Source organism: Ailuropoda melanoleuca, chromosome 6 (genome assembly GCF_002007445.2).
Source record: "Ailuropoda melanoleuca isolate Jingjing chromosome 6, ASM200744v2, whole genome shotgun sequence".
Classification (NCBI taxonomy): Eukaryota; Metazoa; Chordata; class Mammalia; order Carnivora; family Ursidae; genus Ailuropoda; species Ailuropoda melanoleuca.
Window position 1 is genome coordinate 99,076,841 of NC_048223.1, and position 18,836 is coordinate 99,095,676.

The 18,836-nt window shown below is 52.9% G+C and overlaps 1 protein-coding gene across 1 annotated transcript in view; it reads right to left on the minus strand.

The window, feature by feature from the left end:
• Window positions 1-17,176, minus strand: part of SLIT1 (slit guidance ligand 1) — a 163,910-nt gene extending 146,734 nt beyond the window's left edge. The window contains 1 exon segment of the mRNA XM_011222001.3: window positions 16,541-17,176. Within this exon segment, the coding sequence (XP_011220303.2) occupies window positions 16,541-16,737 (197 nt within the window). The 5' untranslated portion in view covers window positions 16,738-17,176.
• Window positions 17,177-18,836: the final 1,660 nt, after the last annotated feature.

Here is an 18,836-nt window from a genome sequence, read left to right on the forward strand (position 1 = left end):
TATTCCTTGAACCCTGGCTACTGGACACCTGGGCTGTTTTGATATCATTCAATTATCAACAGCACTGCACAAAGCTTGGTGGGCATTTGGGAGGAATACTTTCCTAGATATGATATTACTCAGCCAAAAGTCATGAAAAACCTGGTGAATTTTAGAATAACTGCCTCATTCTTTCTTGTGGCAACCATGGTTTATAAGACAATTGACTTCAATAATTGTTCATTTCACATGCAACGAAACTGAGGCAAAGGAAAATGTTAAGACTTGTCTGAACAAGGCAGGGCCCAACATGGAAGTCAGGAATCCCTGAGAATGGAATTCCCATGAGGTGGGGCGGGGGGGGGGGCCCCCGCAAGGACTTCTGGGGACATCATAGTCACATGCCTNCCTCGCAAGGACTTCTGGTGACATCATAGTCACATGCCTCTCCTCTTACCCTTTGGCACCAGCCCCCCTGCTCAGGCTCCAGACCTGTTCCTTAGCCCAATATCAGGTGGCCCCACCCCCTTGCTTCTGGCACCCCACCCCACCTCCACACAAGAAAAAATCTGGGACAGGCAGGCGAATGATGGGGCAAATACAGCCTCTCTCTCAGGAAGCCCTCTGCTTCCGGACAAGAATGTCCACAGACACCCAAGCCCACCCAGCCCCCTGCCTCCCCCATCAGCCTTGCTCTCTAACCCAGGAGCTAAGGGCCTCCTCTCAGGGCAGCGCCCTCTGGAGGCAGGCTGGGAGGCAGCAGCAGCTCGGATCAGGCACCCAGGTCTGAGGGCTGCTGCTAAGGATGCATTATTGCCACTTGGGCCCAGAGCATGACCTCCACTGGGCAGCCCACCCTCGCCCCATCAGCAGGGAAGCCCACCAGAATTGAGTTTCCAACGTGGGCCAACCACTTCCCCTCAAACCCTCAGCAGAAGATGATGGAATGAGGCAAGGAGGTCATTTTTCTCCAACATGATTCCTCCAACAGGTGGTCCTTGAGTATTGCTATGGAGACTCCCCCCCCCCCCACCAGCAAGCCGCCTGGGAGCAAAGAAGCTGGGAGAAGCTGCTGTAACCTTAAGACCTTTGCAACCAGAGCAGCCAAATAGGGTGGGCCTCCAGGGGGGTGCCAGGCCTGGTTTCCAGGAAAAACCCCGGTCCAGAGCTCCCCAGGCTCCCTGAGGCTCTTGTGCCAGCGCCCACGTCCGCCACTCCCCCCTGCTGGGCGCCCACAGTGGGCAGGCTTGGAGCCTAACTCCAAGCACGCTTCATCTCACGCCGCCCTCACCAGTGAGTCCAGTCCTGCTCTCTCTACCTTGCTGAGGAGGAAACTAAGGCACAGAACTGATGAAGCGATTGCCCAGGGCCACACTAGGGGTAGGGCTAGGATCAAACCCAGGTCGGCATGATTCCATGTTCTTCCCCTCCCCCCATCATGATGCCTCCTACCAATGACTGTCGAGCCCACCCCTCACCCCAAGTGCTCATGAGAAACAACTTGGAGGCTTTGGGTAGGAAACCCTGGGACCCTGCACTAAGACCATGTCCTTTGCCTAAGCAACAATATCAGGGGGTCCCCAGCCGGCTGAGCCTCCTGTGTTCCTAGTAGCTAAGAGCTTAGCCTTTGGAGCCCAACTGTCTGGTTTCAAATTCCTGCTCCACCATCACTAGCTGTGTAACCTTGGGCATGTAGCTTAAATTCTCTGTGCTTCAGTTTCCCCATTTATACAAGGAGGGTAATGATAGTACCCACCTCTTAGAGGTGTGGTGAGGTATGCATGACTTAATATTTATTTCAGAGAGGGGCAGGGAGAGGGAGAGAGAATCTCAAGCAGCCTCCCCACTGAGCACAGTGCCTGAAACAGGGCTTGATCTCAAGACCCTGAGATCATGACCGGAGCCGAAAAACCAAGAGTCAAATGCTTAACCGACTGAGCCACCCAAGCGTCTCAATGACTTAATATTTCTGAAACGCCGAGAGCAATGCCTGGCACACAAGCACACACACGTGCCCTCTGCATTAGTTTCACCTGCTGCAATTAGGGCACTACTCCCACTACTGCCGCGGCTTCCCTCAAGGACACGGCTCCACCAGCTCGGCTCAGGCTGGTGCCCCAGGCACGGCTCAGGCTGGTGCTGGGGCGCAGTGCCGCACTGAGCAGGGAGGCGCCGGCAGCTGCCCACGCTCCGCAGGCCCCGGGATGGGAAAGCCCAGTGAAGGTGGCCTACAACAGTTCTCTCTCTTGCAACAGTGAGGAGTGTACGTCCATCCTTCTCCCCCAGGAGGAAATGCACCCCAGTGGCAGACGGCCCTGATTTCCATCAGCTCCTGTGTGGTCCTCGCCTGAAAGAAAAGCCTCAGTGGTAGAAGATTTGGGAGAAAATCCTCTGAAGCAAAGTTATCAAGATAAAAACAGAAACACACAAGGATTCCTCGAATCCTCTCAGGAAACAAAAATCAGACCCCCAGCACCAGGGTGTTTGGGGATACAGTGAAAGCACGAACCCTCGGCTCTCCGAGCACTGCGGGAATAAACAGCCCAGGTCCCTCGCGGCGTGTTCTGGGGGGTCCCACGTGCCTCACGAACATTTCTTGCCCTAGAGCTCCACCACCTCTAGTACTAGTTCCCTAAGGGACCAGAACCTTCCCACAGCGCCCCAAGGCTGCAACAGCAGCGGGGAGGCTCAGGCCACCCTCCAAATCCCTTACTGCAGGATCGCCAAAAAAGGAAACACGCAGCTCTGACTGGGGCCAAGACAGGCCTCTGGGCTGGGCACTGTGCCTCTCGGCTCTGTTCCCTGAAGTCCTCCGCTGGCCAAATCCGCGGCGACGAGTGCCTGCAGAGTCCGAAGGGAGAACGGAGGGAAGGAAGAATGGGCCCCCGGACGTCAGATTGAACACCCCAACCTGCAGGCCGCCCCACTGCACACCCACGCCCTAGTGCCTGGAGTGCCCGGGGCCCCATAGAGCCTCCTCACTGGGCGCCCCACATTCCCTCTGGCTCCCCTCCGATCTGCTCTCCTAGCCACGGCCAGAGGGATCCTTTCAAGATGCAGATCTGATCGTGTCACTCCCCACTTAAGCCCTTCCGTGAATCCCCATCCTCTTGGAATTGAGACAAAAATCTCCTCACCAGGAGCTACAAGGCCCACGTGGCCTGCCCCACATGCCCTGTTCTGATTCGCTCCCTCCTGTGGCAGGGCCTTTGAAGGGCCATCCCTTCTGCCTAGAAGACTCCTTCCTCTTTGCCTGATTCCAACTCTTCCCTCCAGCTGTTCACACTCCCTATCACAGGCCTGCAGAACACCCCAGGCCCTCCTCTGCAGCTTGAGCCAGAGGCAATCTGACATGGATCCGGGGGCTTCCTTGACTGCTCTCTTCGCCCCTACAGGGGTTTATAGCTCCTCGAGGACCTGGACTGTGCTGGTTTCTTCTCACTATTGTATCCTCAGGACCTAACAGGGTAGTGGCACCTCAGAGATGCTGCAGGAAGTATTTCTTGAAGGCATGAACAGATTTGCATTAAAATGGACATATTCCAAACAGCATTGGCTGAGGGGGTTTTCTGAGTTTCCCTGCCCCCCAACACAAAGGGAAAAAAAACCTACACTGAGAAATGTTCCCCCTCGGAGCACCTGGGTGGCTCAGTTGGTTAAGCACCCAACTCTTGATCTCAGCTCGGGTCTGGATCTCAGAGTCATGAGTTCAAGCCCCATATTGGGCTCCACCCTGGGTGTGGAGCCTACTATGAGGAAGGGAGGGAGGGAGGGAGGAGAAGTTCTCTCCCTTACTGAATCGTTATGTTGTACACCTGAAACTAATGTATCAATTATACTTCGACTTAAAAATAAATAAATCTGGGGGGCACCTGGCTGGCTCAGTCAGTAGAGCATGCAACTCTTGATCTCGGGTTTGTGAGTTCGAGCCCCACGCTGGGAGTAGAGATTACTTAAAAATAAAATACTTTTAAAATAATAATACATACATTTTTAAAACAAAAAAAATCAAAAATTAAAAAGAAATGCTCTCCCCAAATGGACATCTGCCAAGAAAAGCTCCACCCACACAGGACACTGCTGTGTTACCAATGACTTCCCACACAACCCACAGGTTAAAAGACGGATTTCCTTGGTAGCTCTCACAGGAAAACAGCGACCCCCAGGGCTTCCGCGGCTCCACTCCTCTACTTGCCTCAACATACCCAGCACTCCTGACGCAGAGCCTTTGCCCATGCTGCTCTCTCAGCCCAGAACTGCCCAGAACAGTCCTCTTCTCCTCACCTGCCCGCCAACACACACCCTGACTGACCCCGACCGTCCTTCGGGGCTTCGGCGGAAACAGCTGTTCCAGACCAGCCTTCCCGATGCGTCCACTCAGCTCCTCCGCCAGAGCTGGGATTGGAATTGGGAGTCGTGTGCAATATGAGCCCTTTGTGAAAGGCCAGTCCCTCTCCTGCCAGGCTAGGAGGGGCAGAGGGCACCCGTGGTCTGCTCTCTGCTCTATGCCCAACACCCTCAACACAGTAAGTGTTCTCTAAATAGAGTGAAAATAGGCTGACTGAGTAATCCTGCCCACCGAGCCCAGCTGCTGCTGGCTTATCTCAGCCGAAGCGCGGCCCACTCTCCCATCAGCTGGCGGAGACTTGCCCACAGTCCTCAGGCATCAGTGGGTGGGTCATGACCAGGAGGCTCCCCTGATCCGCTCCTCCCTCCCAACAGAGCCCACAGACCTGGTACCAACACCCGTGCCAGGACTGCCATCCAGCACGCAATAAATCCAGAAGCCCCAGAGACGAGTAGTCAGGGGCCCCAGGCCAGGGCTGAGTTGCTACGGGTCCGGCTCTGCCCTGGGCTCCCGGGGACCCGGCTTGTCGTCTTGGCTTGAATACTAACAGTATCTATCCTATCACAACCAAGCCAACTCACTGAAGCCTCATGACAGCACCGATTCAAAGTTTATTATCAGTTCTGACTCACATTATGAGAAGACTGAGGCATAAAACACGTAAGTGACTTGTTCAAGATCAGCTAGCTGGTAAGGACGTTGAAGAGGCAAGCCCAAGCATGTCTGACTCCAGGGCCCAGCTCGCTCTTTTTTTTTTTTCTTCTTTTAATTTCCAATAAAATACACATAACAAAATCTACCACTTAAATCATTTTCAGGTCAGCAGTGTTAAGCATATTCACGTTGTTGTACAACAGATCTCCAGAGATTGTTTTCATCCTGAAAAACCAAAACTCTGTTCCCGTTAAATGATAACTCTCCACTCCTCCCTCCCCCTTGACCCTGGCAAACACCATTCTGCTTCTGTCTCTATGAATTTGACTACTTTTTTAAAGATTTATTTACTTGAGAGAGCGAGAAAGCGCACGAGAGAGAGAGCAAGCACACGCACAAGCCGGGTGGAGGGCAGAGGGAGAAGGAGAAGCAGACTACCCACTGAGCAAGAAGCCTGATGTGGGGCTCGATCCCAGGACCCTGGGGTCATGACCTGAGCTGAAGGCAGACACTTAACCAGGCGCCCTGTGAATTTGACTCTTTTAGATTCTTCGTATAAGTGGAATCATATAGTATTTGTCTATGAGTGGCTTATTTCATTCAGCATAATGTCCTCAAGGTTCATCCACGTTGCAGCATGTGACAGGGTCCCTTCTTTTCTAAGGCTGAATTATATTCTACCGCATGTGTGCATACACACGCTGTGTTCGTCCATTCTACTGCGGACGGACACATGGGCGGCTTCCACCCTCTAGCTCTTGTGAATGATGCTGCAGCGAACATACAAATATCTTTGAGACCCTATTTTCAATCTTTTGGGTGTCTACCCAGAAGCAGACCTGCTGGGTCATATGGTAATTCTGTTTAATTTTTTGAGGGATCATCAGAATGTTTTCCAGAGGGGCTGCACCATTTTACGTTCCTAGAAACAGTACACCAGGGTGCCAATGTCCCCACATCCTCGCCACCAACTGTTATTTCCTGTCTTTTGATAGCAGCCATCCTGGTGGGTAGGAGGCGGTCAGGGTCCAGTTGTTAACCCCAATTCCGTGCTGTATTCTGTTCTGAGGTCCAGACCGTACAGCGGTCTCTTCATGACCAACATCTGGCCTTGCTCTTGCCAATCCCCTTCCTAGGTCTGGGGCCCACCCCTCAACCACAGCCCTGCAGCCGGTGCCCCACTGCCAGCCACCAAGCCTCTGTGTCCACTGCCTGTCAGCCCTCTCTCCACCCACTGCCCACTCCAGGCCCCTGAGAGGTTATCTGCCAGCTAACTCACCGACACTCACCTGCATCTGCAGCACCATCTCCCTGCCTCCCCCCAACTCTGCTCGCCACCAGCCTGAAGCTGAACACCCTCCCTGAGCCGGCCCGCACTTGGGTCCACCCTGTAAACATGTGCAGGTTGGGCTCATTCGTGGCCAGTTTGCCGCTACGCTCCGGCGCTAAGCCCTGACAGGGGTTCTATAGGTGCTGAGTGAATGTTTGATAAATGAATGGATGCAAGAAGCCAGGACTTACTAAGATAGGTGGTATGGCAGTCTGATTTAAAAACCAAACACATACACGTCTCAGAGCCTCACGGCTCGGGGACCCTGGGCACCCCACTCAACAGCCATCTGTGCCCCCAAGCATATGATGTGCCTTCCGACCTTCTCCTCATAGGCAGAGCGGTGATAATACCTTCCTCCCAGGACCGTTGTGAGCAGTAAAAGGGCAGAGGAGGGTAAAGCATCGCTCTGAGACTGGTCCGGGGGGCAGGGAGGGGAGGACTCTCCATGGTGACCACAGACACCACCCCAATTCCTCACTGCCACTCTCCTTCTCTGACCCATCTCCCCCATCCCCAGTTGTCTGGCTCCTCCTTCCCAAATCACCCCCGTCCCCTCCATTCTCCAGTCCATCCGCTCCCCCTCGGAGCTCTGGCGTGTTCTCTCCTCCCACAGACTTCCTCACCACCGACTCGCTCCCAACCATCTGCCTTGCCTCCCACTTCTCCCAGGAAACCGGCTGCCCAGCTTGACCAGTGACCCCCTCACCACAGGTCCAGAAGCTGTCCTCGGCCCTGGTCCTCAGACAGCCTGGCTGCTCTCCCAGGTTAAGCCTCCTCCTCATCTCCAAACTCCTTCTCTGGCGTGGGCAACAACTCCCGGGCCAAGTTCAGATGCACCAATGCCAGGAGCGCCCCCAGCCTCTCCACCTTATCCTCCTTGTTGTCTGCTCTCTTTTTTAATTGAGATATACGACTGACATACAACATTATATTAGTTTCAGGCATACAACATGTTGATTAGATGTCCGTGTATATTGCAAGATGCTCAGCGCGGTGATGAGGACTTTTAAGTTCTACTCTCTTAGCAACTTCCAAATATACAATAATATACAATATAGTATTATTAGCCGCCGTCTTCACGCAGTACGTGACCTCCCCAGGACTTATTGATTGTATAACTGCAAATCAGTACCTTTTGACCACCTTCAGCCATTTCACCCCCTGCCATGTTACTGTGGGCAGAAACTAAAGGCAGTCCTCATGGGTCCACAAAGGATGTACTTTCCTCACCAGGAGACCCCAGCAAGGAGCAGTGTTTCTCACGTGGCGCTCTGGGAACCTCCAGCATCTGAAGCACCTGAATCGCCTTTGCCAAAAACCTGCTGAATCAGCATCTCTGGGATGGGTCTGGGAATCTGCATTTTCTACCAGCTTCCCAGGAAATTCTTTTTTCTTTTTTTCAAGATTTTATTTTTTAAGTAATCTCTATACCCAACATGGGGCTCAAACCCACAACCCCGAGATCAAGAGTTGCACGCTCTCCTGACTGAGCCAGTTAGGTGCCCCCCCAGGAAATTCTTATTCCCGTTGAAGTTTCTGTTCCAACTCTTTTCCAGGAGGCTCTCCCAACTGTGTCTCCAGTCCACATACTCTACAGAGTAACCATCCCCTATCCCCACCCTTAGGGTCATCTTCTTCATGTAGCTGATTATTGGCAATTCAAACAAAAGCGGTAGAAGCCAGCTTCATGGCTTCTCCTCCAGGATCAGCCACCCTCCCCAGGTTCGCTCCATTCACAAAGTCATTCTCCCAGGCTGGAGCCTTGGGGCCCCATGACCCTCCTATCTGCTCTTTCTGCACCTTCTGCCTCGGTCTCGATCCGCTTCCTCCTGTGCCTCAGCCTCTGTGGCCTAACTCCACGAGGACTGTGGCCACAGCCTGCTGCTGGTGTGACAAATTACCACACGCTCAGGGGCTTAAAACAACACAGATGCATCCTCTTACAGCTCTGGAGGCCACTTTTGGCTCGTGGCCCCTCCTGCCACCACTCCCACCACTTGCTTCCATTGTTACGTCTCCTCCTTCCGGGTTGACCCTCCTGCCTCCTCTCTCTTACAGGGACCCGGGGATGACGTCATGCCCACCCCGATAACGCAAGGTCATCTCTCATCTCGTGATCCTTAGCTGCACCTGCAAAGCCCCTCGTGCCACGTCAGGTGACACGGTCACAGGTTCCCAGGATTGGAACATGGACATCTATTCGACCCACAATGACTATGTTTTCTAAAGCAAAGATCAGAAACATAAAATGTCTTACCAAATGTTTAAAAAAAGAAAAAACAACTCATCGAACACACTTTTGTGAGCACCTACCATGCACCAGGTAATGGGAATGCAAAGATACACGAGACACAAATCCTGCCCTCAGGAAACTCAAAACCCAAGACACCCATCACACAAACCAGCTTCTTAAAAAGCAATAAAGTGCTCTTCCCTACAGAAGAATTCCATTTAATAAAGGTAGAAGGAATGAGGGAAATAGAACATCAAAATTGGATAATAATGGTTGCAGGCAAGATCCATTAATGGGTGCTAAAATTAGTAGGTGAGAATTTGAGGACAAAGAGGCAATGGCAATCTCAACATATCTCTCCCAGATGTTTATTAACTGCAGAAGCAAATTCAGGAATGTCACAGGGAAGAAAACTGGCAGAACACCATCATAACCAAGAGATTAAGGTTAACATCCCCAACAATGAGATGTATCAGTGTCACCGGCCCCACAATGGGATGCCCCGAGAAGGGCACACCATCCCTATCGCATTCCGGCAGAAATCCATAACCTCAATCCAATCAGGAAGAAACACCAGACAAAGCCAAACTGAAGAACACTCTACAAAGTAACTTACCAGTACTTTGCAAAAGTGTCCACGTCATGAAAAGCAAGAAAAGACGAAGGAATTGTCACAGACTAAAGGAAAATAAGGGGAAATGACAACTAAGCACCATGTGGAATCCCGGCCCAGATCCTGGAATAGAAAAAGGACGTTATTGGAGAAGATGGTAAAATCCACATAAAGTCCGTAGCTTAGTTAATAGTCCTGTATCCATGTTAATTTCTTAGTTTTGATCATTGCACTATGGATAAGAAAGATGTGAACACTAGGGGAAGCTGGGTGAAGGGTATATGGCAACTCTCTTTGTACTATTTTTGCAACTTTTTTGCAAGTCTAAAACTATTTTAAAGTATAAGTTTTCAGAAATTTTTAAAGAATAAAAAATACAGCAATGGCAGCAAAACCATTGTTACGGACAAGCCAGAAATCACAGTCAGGGTCACCATAACCAACTGTTCTCCCCACTGCCAGCTGGTCTCCTGTTCCGTTTATCCTCCACACCAAGCCAGGCAACAGAATGGTCTCAAACCATAATTTTGCAGTTGTCACCCTCCACTCAAAACCCCTGGGGGTAAGTGCTCAAAGGGTCTTCTCAAAAGGACACAGGGAGAGCTTGAAGGGGCTCCCACCAGCCAAACGTGGGACACTCTGAACAGCAAAATAAATAACGATAGTAACAAATTATAACCCAAAGAATAAAATAATAATCCATGAGTCCATACAGTAATAAACTGACAAACAGATGGAGGAGAAGGGAAAGTTCTTTCTTACAGTAGAATGCCAACTAATAAACGGAGAAGAAATGATGAAGTTAGAAATGTCTCAGCAATGGGCATTACCACTACCAAAAGTTTGATGAAGAACAGGATAGTTACATAGCCTCAAGGTATCCCCTACAAATGGCTTATTAATAATAAAGGGCTCCATCCCATGACCCATGCCATCATGACCTGAGTCGAAACCAAGAGTCGGACACTTAAGCAACTGAGCCACTAGGTGCCCCTAATCTTCTTTCATTTTACTTTTTTAAAAAAGTAAACACTATGCCAATGCCCAATGTGGGGCTTGAACTCCTGACCCCGAGATCAAGGGCCGCATGCTCTACCGACCAAGCCAGCCAGGCGCCCCTCCAACCTAATCTGAAATAGTTCCCAAAAAACTGTACATGTGTATAATACATGATAAAGCAAATGGGGGAAAATATAAACAGGTGAATCTGGACAATAGAAATATAGGAGTTCCTAATACTTTTGTTGCAACTTCCCTATAAATTTGAAATTATAACAAAATAAAAAGATACAATGGCACAAAGGATTCTTCTGGGGTGATAAAATATTCTAAAATTGGATTGTTGGTGACATTTGCACAACTCTGGATATTAAAAAAAATCACTGAATAGTTTAAAAAAAAATCATAAAAATACACACACACTCCCTCTGTTGGCTCCCTATTTCCCAGCCCCACGACCTGGTGCCCACCCGTTACTTGAATCTCCTCTCTCAGAACTCACCAACACAAATGTGCACCCCACCGGCTGGATCTGCTCCTTACCCTCCTCCCCAAATGTATGGCACACACCTTCTGATGCCCCAGATGCCCCCACCCTCACTTTAGCTCTGTCCCTTCTGAGGCCCTGCCCAGCCCTCAAGCCCCAACAGTGCGGGGGTCCAGCCCTCCCTTCCACCCCCACGCCCATGTCATCTCTAACACTGACCGAGTACCTTCTATGCACCAACATTATTATAACCACTCGACATGGAGTATTTCATTCGAACTCACAGCCCTGCAAGGTAAGTGCTATCATTGGCTCCACTTTACAGATGAAGAAACTGAGTCACCAGTGAGCCGGCTGGGATCTCTCGGGTGATCGTTGAAGGAGGCAGGATTCAAACGAGGCTGTTCTCACACCAAAGCCTGCACTGGCAGCCACTGTGCTCTGCATCCCTAGAGACATCTTTACACATTTGTTCTTCTGCAGACAGACCTTTCTCGCCCACCAGCCTGCAAGCTCCCTGGGGAGCAGGTCCACTCTGGACCTCTCTCAACACTCTGCACACAGCAGGTGCCCAACAGCTGTTTGTCCGCCACAGGCTGGGTTCCAGAAAGAAGAGGAGGGGGTTGCAAACTCCATCAAAAAGAGGAGCCAGTTCTCCACCCCCCGAGCAGAGCCCAGCTCGCTGGCTACTGCCCAAAGCCCGGCCGTCATCTGCTCTGGGTAATAAGTATTTGTATGGCGATAATTACAGCATTTGGGGAGAAAATCCCATTAAGCGAGAGCCCTGCCGAGCTGCTAATGCCGGCACAGAACGGGAGGCGGCAACTCCGCCGAGCTCCCGTCTGCTTCCAATAATGCTGGAGCTGCCTGTCCCCACCGCCCTTCACCCAGCCCCAAAGAGCACGGCCGCCCCTGCTGGCAGCCTCGAGCAGCCAGGGCCACCAAGGGCCAGCCCCCTGCCTCAGAGCGGGCGGGCGTGGAGGCAGGGGCAGGGTGCACAGGGGATCCAGGGCATGGGGGGGCTGCACGGTGAGGGAAGAGGGAGCAGGGCCAGGCTGGGATCCAGCCCTGAGTGGCACCCTAGTTCCTTTCCTGTCCCTGCAATTCTCTCACCTTAATAACAATAATAATACTACCATTAATGGGGCACTTGCTGTGTGCCAGGCTCACTGCAAAGTGTTTCTCCAAGCACTGCCCTAGGTAATCCTCACAACCAGCCTGTCCTTTCAACCAGCAGGCCCTGTCATCGTCCCCACTTTAGAGGCAAGGAAACAGAGGTGCTGGGAAGTCACACATTCCTCCGGATCACTGACCCCAGTTTGCAATTCCGTGTTTATTCTCATATAGTGCCATTCATCGCTTCCTCCCTTGCTGGACTAAAACTCAAGGAGGGACAGGCGGTTTGGGCTTCTGTCCGGCGCCGTTCCCTCAGCACCATGCAGACATTCCATAGACAGCTATCTGTTGAATGAATTAATTAAACCCCATAATTTGCCCAAGGTCCCCCCCAGCTGCTGTGTGGCAGAATAGGGCTAACATCGCAGGCAGTCTGGCTCCAGAACCATGCCATCACACCATCCACCCTGCAGAGAATCCCTGCCTGCTACCCCCCTGCTCCTTCTTCCAAACTGCAGGAGACGGAGACAAAGATGCGCGGGGACAAGGAAGGAGTGCTCCGCTCAGCCAGACTCCAGAAGAGCAGGCTTGCAGCACGGCCAACACTCCTGTGGTCACCTCCCAAACTCTCTCCTGCCCCACTGAACCCTCAAACCTTTGCTTGAGCTCCTCAAATAATAAAAATAATAATAACATCAACACCTAGTTAAATCACAAAGCATTTTCACACCCCAGCCCTGTGCCAAGCACGCCACCAGGCCCTCTACATTCATTGGCTCCCTTAACCCTCACCACCAACCTGCAACACTGTCAACATCTCCGTTTACAGATGGGGAAACTGAGTCTCACAGCAGATGGAGTGATGGCACCAGGGGCCTGCCTCCAGTCATGCAGAACCCAGCAATAAGCCCAGGGCACCTGCTACTAGAGACGCAAGCCCCACCTAGAGGCAGCCTCCCCTGCACAGTACAGGTCTCCGTCGCAGGAGACCACGGTGCAGACATGGCTTCCGTCTGGCCCCCTGACCCCTCTCCATGACCACCACCCAATCGTGATTTGGCATTCCCAACAGGTTCCCAGACAATCCAGCTGGGGAGCTCTGGGAAGTCTTCCTTGGGCCTTACCACCCAGCCCCATTGAATGGGGCCTTCAGTTTCACGGGGCCAAGCTGGGAAAAGGCAAGGGCCCCCCAGGCCTCTGCAGCAGGCAGGGAGCTAGGGCAGTGGACCAACTGGCCAGGAGGCAAGAGAGCAAGCCCCCAAAAACTGATGAGCCACAGACCACGCTGGGCTGGGGGTGCAAATGGAAGCCAGTGGGCCTTCCCCAGGGCCCTTCCTGGCCTTACCATCCTTGGGCCTCTCCTATCTCTGCACCCAGGACCCACAAGCCTAGAATATCAGTAACCGGGGTGGAACGCTACACTCTCTGACCACACTCTCCTGGATGCTCTAGTCTAAAAGACTTTTTTAATTAAAAAAAAAAAAACCAACAGAAATTCAAACTCCTTGAGTGGAAGAAAAGACAATTAATAGTGGCCATGGCTGGGTCCCTCTGAGGCTGAATTCTACAAAGAGATGAAGCTTCCAGGCCTCCTCCACCGCACCCCTAACCCTCACTCTGTATTTTAATTGTTCCACTGCTGTGAATTATTCAGCATCCTCACCCAGCCCACCAGCCCCACAGCCCCTCTGGCCGAGCCAACTTCCTCAACAGCTCTGGGACCTGCACAGCCTCTTCCCAGAAGTCCCCGCAGCACACCAATTTCTTCCCACTTGCAGGGATAAGCCTGGACCCGGAGTTGTGGGATATAGGATCATAAAGTTGCCGGGCCTCACAGGCTGCCATAGAAACTGCCCACGAGACAAAAGGCAAATGCACAGCTGCAGTCTCTCCAAATTTCACAGCCTCAGAGGCTGCTGTTCTGGGCCTGGTCCTGCACAACACCCGTATCAATGAGAGAGAGTCTTTGCTACAGTTATTTTGAGTCTGCCTGGGCTCTCACCAAGGCCTCTTTTCGGGGTATTCTTTTCTTCCTCAAATGGCTCTTTCGAGGCCTGCCTGCTGCAAAGACAGGCTCCCTCTGCTTTCTAAATCCTTTCCCCACCCAAGAAGTTTTGCACACAGCAAAGACCAGATCTCCCCTCACTCCTCCATAATAAATCACCCGTGGACTCCATCCCTGATGTCCCCAAAGGGAAAATCCAAGAAGAGAGGCCTTCCTGACTCTTTCCAACCTTCCCAGCCTCAGGCCTCATCACATCGGACTGGACACGGCACACTGCGGCCCCGGACAGCTGGCCCATTCATTCACCCATCAGTCTGGCCCAGACGCACCTGCAGGCCCTCTGCTCAGGCATTCCCTCCGTTTGGGCTGCCAGCCCTCTCTGCTTAGCAGGCTCCCACCAACCACTGCTGGGTCCCAAAGTGTGTAATAAAATGGCCCATTCTCTGAGAAGCACCTTCCAAAAGAAGGTGCTTTTGTCCCCAAGAAAAGCGCTTCCCACCCCAGTGCTCTCCACCACAGCCCCATCACACTGCCAGCCTGGCCCTCTCCCAAAAGCTCACAGTTAGGTGTCCCATTTGGGCCTCTCAACTATACATCCCTTGAAGACAGGGACTTGCTCACTCCCTGCTGGAGCCTCAGCAATGAGGGCAGTTCCTGGCTCTGTAAACGTTTGCTGAATTAAATAACGAGACTCTTCTCCTGATCCTATCATAATAATGCCTCTCACTCAGTGAGCATCATAATGAACTAGGCATTTTCCACACTTTATCTTTGGTCCTCGCAAGAACCAGAGATTTTAGTATCAGCAGCCCCATTTTCTGCATGGAAAGCAGCTAATGCTCAGAGAAGTTAAGTAACTTCCCCAAGGTCACACAGCAACGTAGGCAGTTGGACCCCAACTCTTTCTTTTGCACTAGGAAATTTCACTTCCATTCCACTCTGATTGCAAGAGAGCTCAAGAATTCTGAATATCAAAATAGATACTGTCCTCAAAACTAAAGGTGGAGAGAAAGAGCAAGGAATGAGATGAATTCAAGATTCAGATCCAAAAGCAAAGGCAAGGGGCTACCGTGTCTCAGACCTAGGCTGCTACCAGGATAACAACTGCAGGAGAAACGCCCTGTGGACGATGTGAAGGAACAGAGAATAGATCCAGAGTGAATAGGTGTGGAGATGACCCTGCAACCTCAGGGGTCCTCTGTGCAGATTTCCAACCCTCAGTTCCTCTCCACGGCCACATAGCATAATGCATAGGAAACCTGATTTGGTCCAACCTCTCTCCACACCAGCATCTCTCCCCAGCCCCACAACACACACTGTCCACACACACACACACACACCGATTCCCATCTAAGATTGCATCTAGATTGCAAATTCTCTGAAACCTCCACGGGANACACACACACACACACACACACACCGATTCCCATCTAAGATTGCATCTAGATTGCAAATTCTCTGAAACCTCCACGGGAATTTTTCAGACTCAGCCAAGAAGAGTCTGGGGCAAATGTGTGCTCACTAATTGATGACCTTGGTACAGAGTTTGATCCAGGAGACAGCTCTCCCCGGGGTCAAATTTCTGCCTCTGGCCAGCTGGGAGCCATGAAAATGTGCTCAAGTTATCGAAATCTGCACGCCTTTCCTGAGAGCCACAGCAGTTGCCCAGGAGCATGGGGAGGAGTATGCAGGTTTCAAAGCAGCCAGCAGCCTTCTCCAAAGTCCAGTTCAAAAATCTCCTGAGGCAGTCACCTCTGCAGGCAGCACAAAAGCCCCACATGTGACCAAAAATCCACACACATGGCCCGCGTACAGGGACTCTCACAACCTCCCATTACTGAGGTGACACCACGGATACTAGGAATTCACACAGACACACATTCTGCAGTAGAATCTAGGAAAGCGAATTATATAGGTCCATAAACACACACACACACACACACACACACACACACACACACTACAAAGCTCAGTGGGTCTAGAAAGGGCTGAGTTTCCTCAAAAATTTACAAGTGAGAGAGAACGAGGGAAGAGAAATGATTTTTTAATGACTTATTCAAGGCTCCTGACCTCTCAGCATGATTCAGGGGTCTTCCAGTCCAAGTCACACCTACCCCTTTCTTGGTGCCGATGTAACATACCCCAGGCCCAAACCCAAATCCCTCAGGCCCCATTGTCTGCCTGGGTTGGGGATGGCTAGATGTGAGTTGGGGGACCAATGCCTGACACCTGCAAGAGAAGAATTCTTAAGGCTCTGGGGCAAACAATGGGGAGGAAGGGGAAGACTGGAAACTTCAACTCCATCCCATCTTGCTGCCCATCACCTGCCTGCTAGCCCTCAGAGCCCAGTCCACACACGCTGCTCAGAACACAGCCAAAGATCCATGTGCCCAAAAGGAGACATGGTCCCTGGCAGTGTGAGGAGCGTCCCCCTTGGGTGCCAGGAAGGCTTTCTGGCACCAATTCACAGCACCCTGGAGGAATAAAGTGCTGGCACAGTGGGAAGGGCCTGCCAGCGCTGAGTGCATGGTGCAGGTGTGAGGCTGGGAGCTGACAGCCCTGCCAGGGCCCTTTGAATCCCGGGAAAGGGAAACAGTGATGCTGCCGGCTCCTGGCTCCGGAAGGGCCCTGGCAGGCACTGACCCACCTCCTGGCTGCGGAGCCCGGAGCCCGGGGCCCCAGCGGTCCTGCTCCCACCCCAGCCCCGAACTGCGTCTGGGTGGGAGGGCAACCTCGGGGCCCCCTGCGCGCTGGGGAAGGGGGCCGTACTCACAGGCGCTCCGTGTTCCGTGGGATGTTCTTTGGGATGGCCTGCAGCCCCGTGCCGTGGCAGTCCACCGTGGTGCCGGTGCAGGTGCAGAGGGCGGGGCACGCGGTGGCACCCAGGCGCCACGCAGCTGCCCACAGCAGCAGCCAGAGCTCGGGCCGGACGAGCCCTGCCGAGGGCCCCCTCCGGGGCGTCAGCGCCATGGTGCCCTCACCGCGTCCCGCTCGTGTGCCAGACGGCGGCAGCCGCTTACCATCCCCGTCCGGGGGCGGCCTCCAGGTGCAGTCCCGGGGCAGCGCCACCGAGGAGGCTCGTGCGCGGCGCCCTCACGGGCTGGGAGGCACCTTGCTCCTCCAAGCGACGGCGCCTGTGTGCGGACCGAGTGAGGGCGCCTTGGGCGGAGGGCGCTCGGCTCCTCTCCGGTTTCTCGCTGGCTGCGTCTCCCTCTCTCCCTCCAGCTCCCAACTGACTGCTGCGAGGAGGAAAATGGGCAGGCCCCGCGCGCGCACGCACCCCGCGCACACACACACACACCGCGCACACACACACACAATCACACACACACACACAATCACACACTCACACCCGCACGCTCACTCCCACCCGGCAGTCATCCATCAATCGAAAAGCACACATCCAGGGCCAGACTCCTCCCGACGACCACTCGGCCGCTGCAGCGAGCAGCGTACAGTTTCAAAGGTGGAACCTTCCAGGCGCCGCGAGCGGGCAGGGGGCGCGGGGGGATGGGAGGATGCCCACGACCCAACCTGCCCAGTCTTGGTCCTGGCCAGCCACACACACACACACACACACACACACACCGCGGGTATGTGCACACTTAGACGCACGCACTCAGAACGCGCAGCCCCCGCAGCTGGGCCAGAGAGGGGAAGGAGATCTTATTTGGCCGCCTGGACACCTTCTCCAGGGTCACAGACATGCTTTCCCCGACGGCAGAAATGCTTCCCAGGCCCGACCAGACTTGCTTTGTCAATACTCTGAAAGCAAACCCTGTGCCTCAGCTCTCCAAGCCACCTGCCTTGCTTAGCCTGGGACTTGGAGGACAGAGCCTGGGGGGAGGAGAGAGTGTACAAAAGCCCTCGGCCAAGTACAGCCTTCTCTCCTGCCTCCACCAGGATGGCAGCAACCCCACTTGTCTGATGGGAAGACTGAAGCTAACTGCACCCAGATGAAAATGGCCCTCACTTGGACATTTGTACCTCCGGGAGATACTATTTCTGCCCATTGGGCAGGTGGGGGTGGGGGAGTTGGCAGAATATCAGTGGGGGTTGGAAATCCAGCAAATACCTTCCTCCACTCACAACAGCATTCTTCCATTTCTGACAGATGAAAACGAATATTCAGTCCTGGCATCCGAGGACTGCAGAGAGGGCTGGAAAAGGGCTGGGTGGCCTGCTCGGGAGAGAAACTCCACGGGGCCACCATTGTGAGACCCCAAGCTTTTACCCTCCTTCAGGCAGTGACTTTTCTTACTCTAAGGCAGGTATAGACATAGGTGTGGGCATGGGTGTGAACAGGAAATCCAGATAGGGAGAGAATTATCCTCGAGCCCAGAAAAGATGAAGGACCTTCTCAAAATCAAGAACAGCCACGGTTTGCTTGTGCTCTACAGGACCCAGACATCCTTTGTCCGCCAATCCCCTGATTCTGGACCACCTACAGGCTGGCAAGAAGAAACACAAGCAGCTCAAGAAGCACCTGCCTTCCCAGGAGTTGGCTACCCGGGTTTCCCCCTGGCAGAGACCAGAAAGAAAGGTAGCTGGTCCGAGAGATGCCGGGGTAGGCGCAGCAGGGATACCGCTTGTCAGAGGGGGCTGGTGGATGTGGATAGGCTGCACTACATTAAAACCTTCTCCCCCAGGTAGCCAAGACTTGGGGGTTTTGTTTTTCTTTTCTATCTTGATGAAAATTTTACAGTAGCTCTACTGTCATAGCACAGATAGAACTGTGGCCAGTGGGTCACAACTAATGTGGCTGGTGTTATGGGCTTCTGACAGTTCTTTTTTAAAGTTTTTACACACTCCTCGCCTGACCTGCATCCAAGGCCATCGGTTCTTCAGCAGCAATTCAATGACAACTCAGGAGGAAGGGGCTTTCTCACAGGTCCCCAGGGGGTGTGATCTTAGAGAAGTGTCCCCACAAATTAAGCCAGCGCTCCTCCTCAGCCTAGGAGGGCCCCCTCACACCTCTCCCTCCAAATTTCTCCTGCTTCTCCGCAGGGTGCTCAGCCCCCTCTCCTCACGGCCCTCCCCAGCTGCCTCAGGCAGAGTTAAACCCTCAT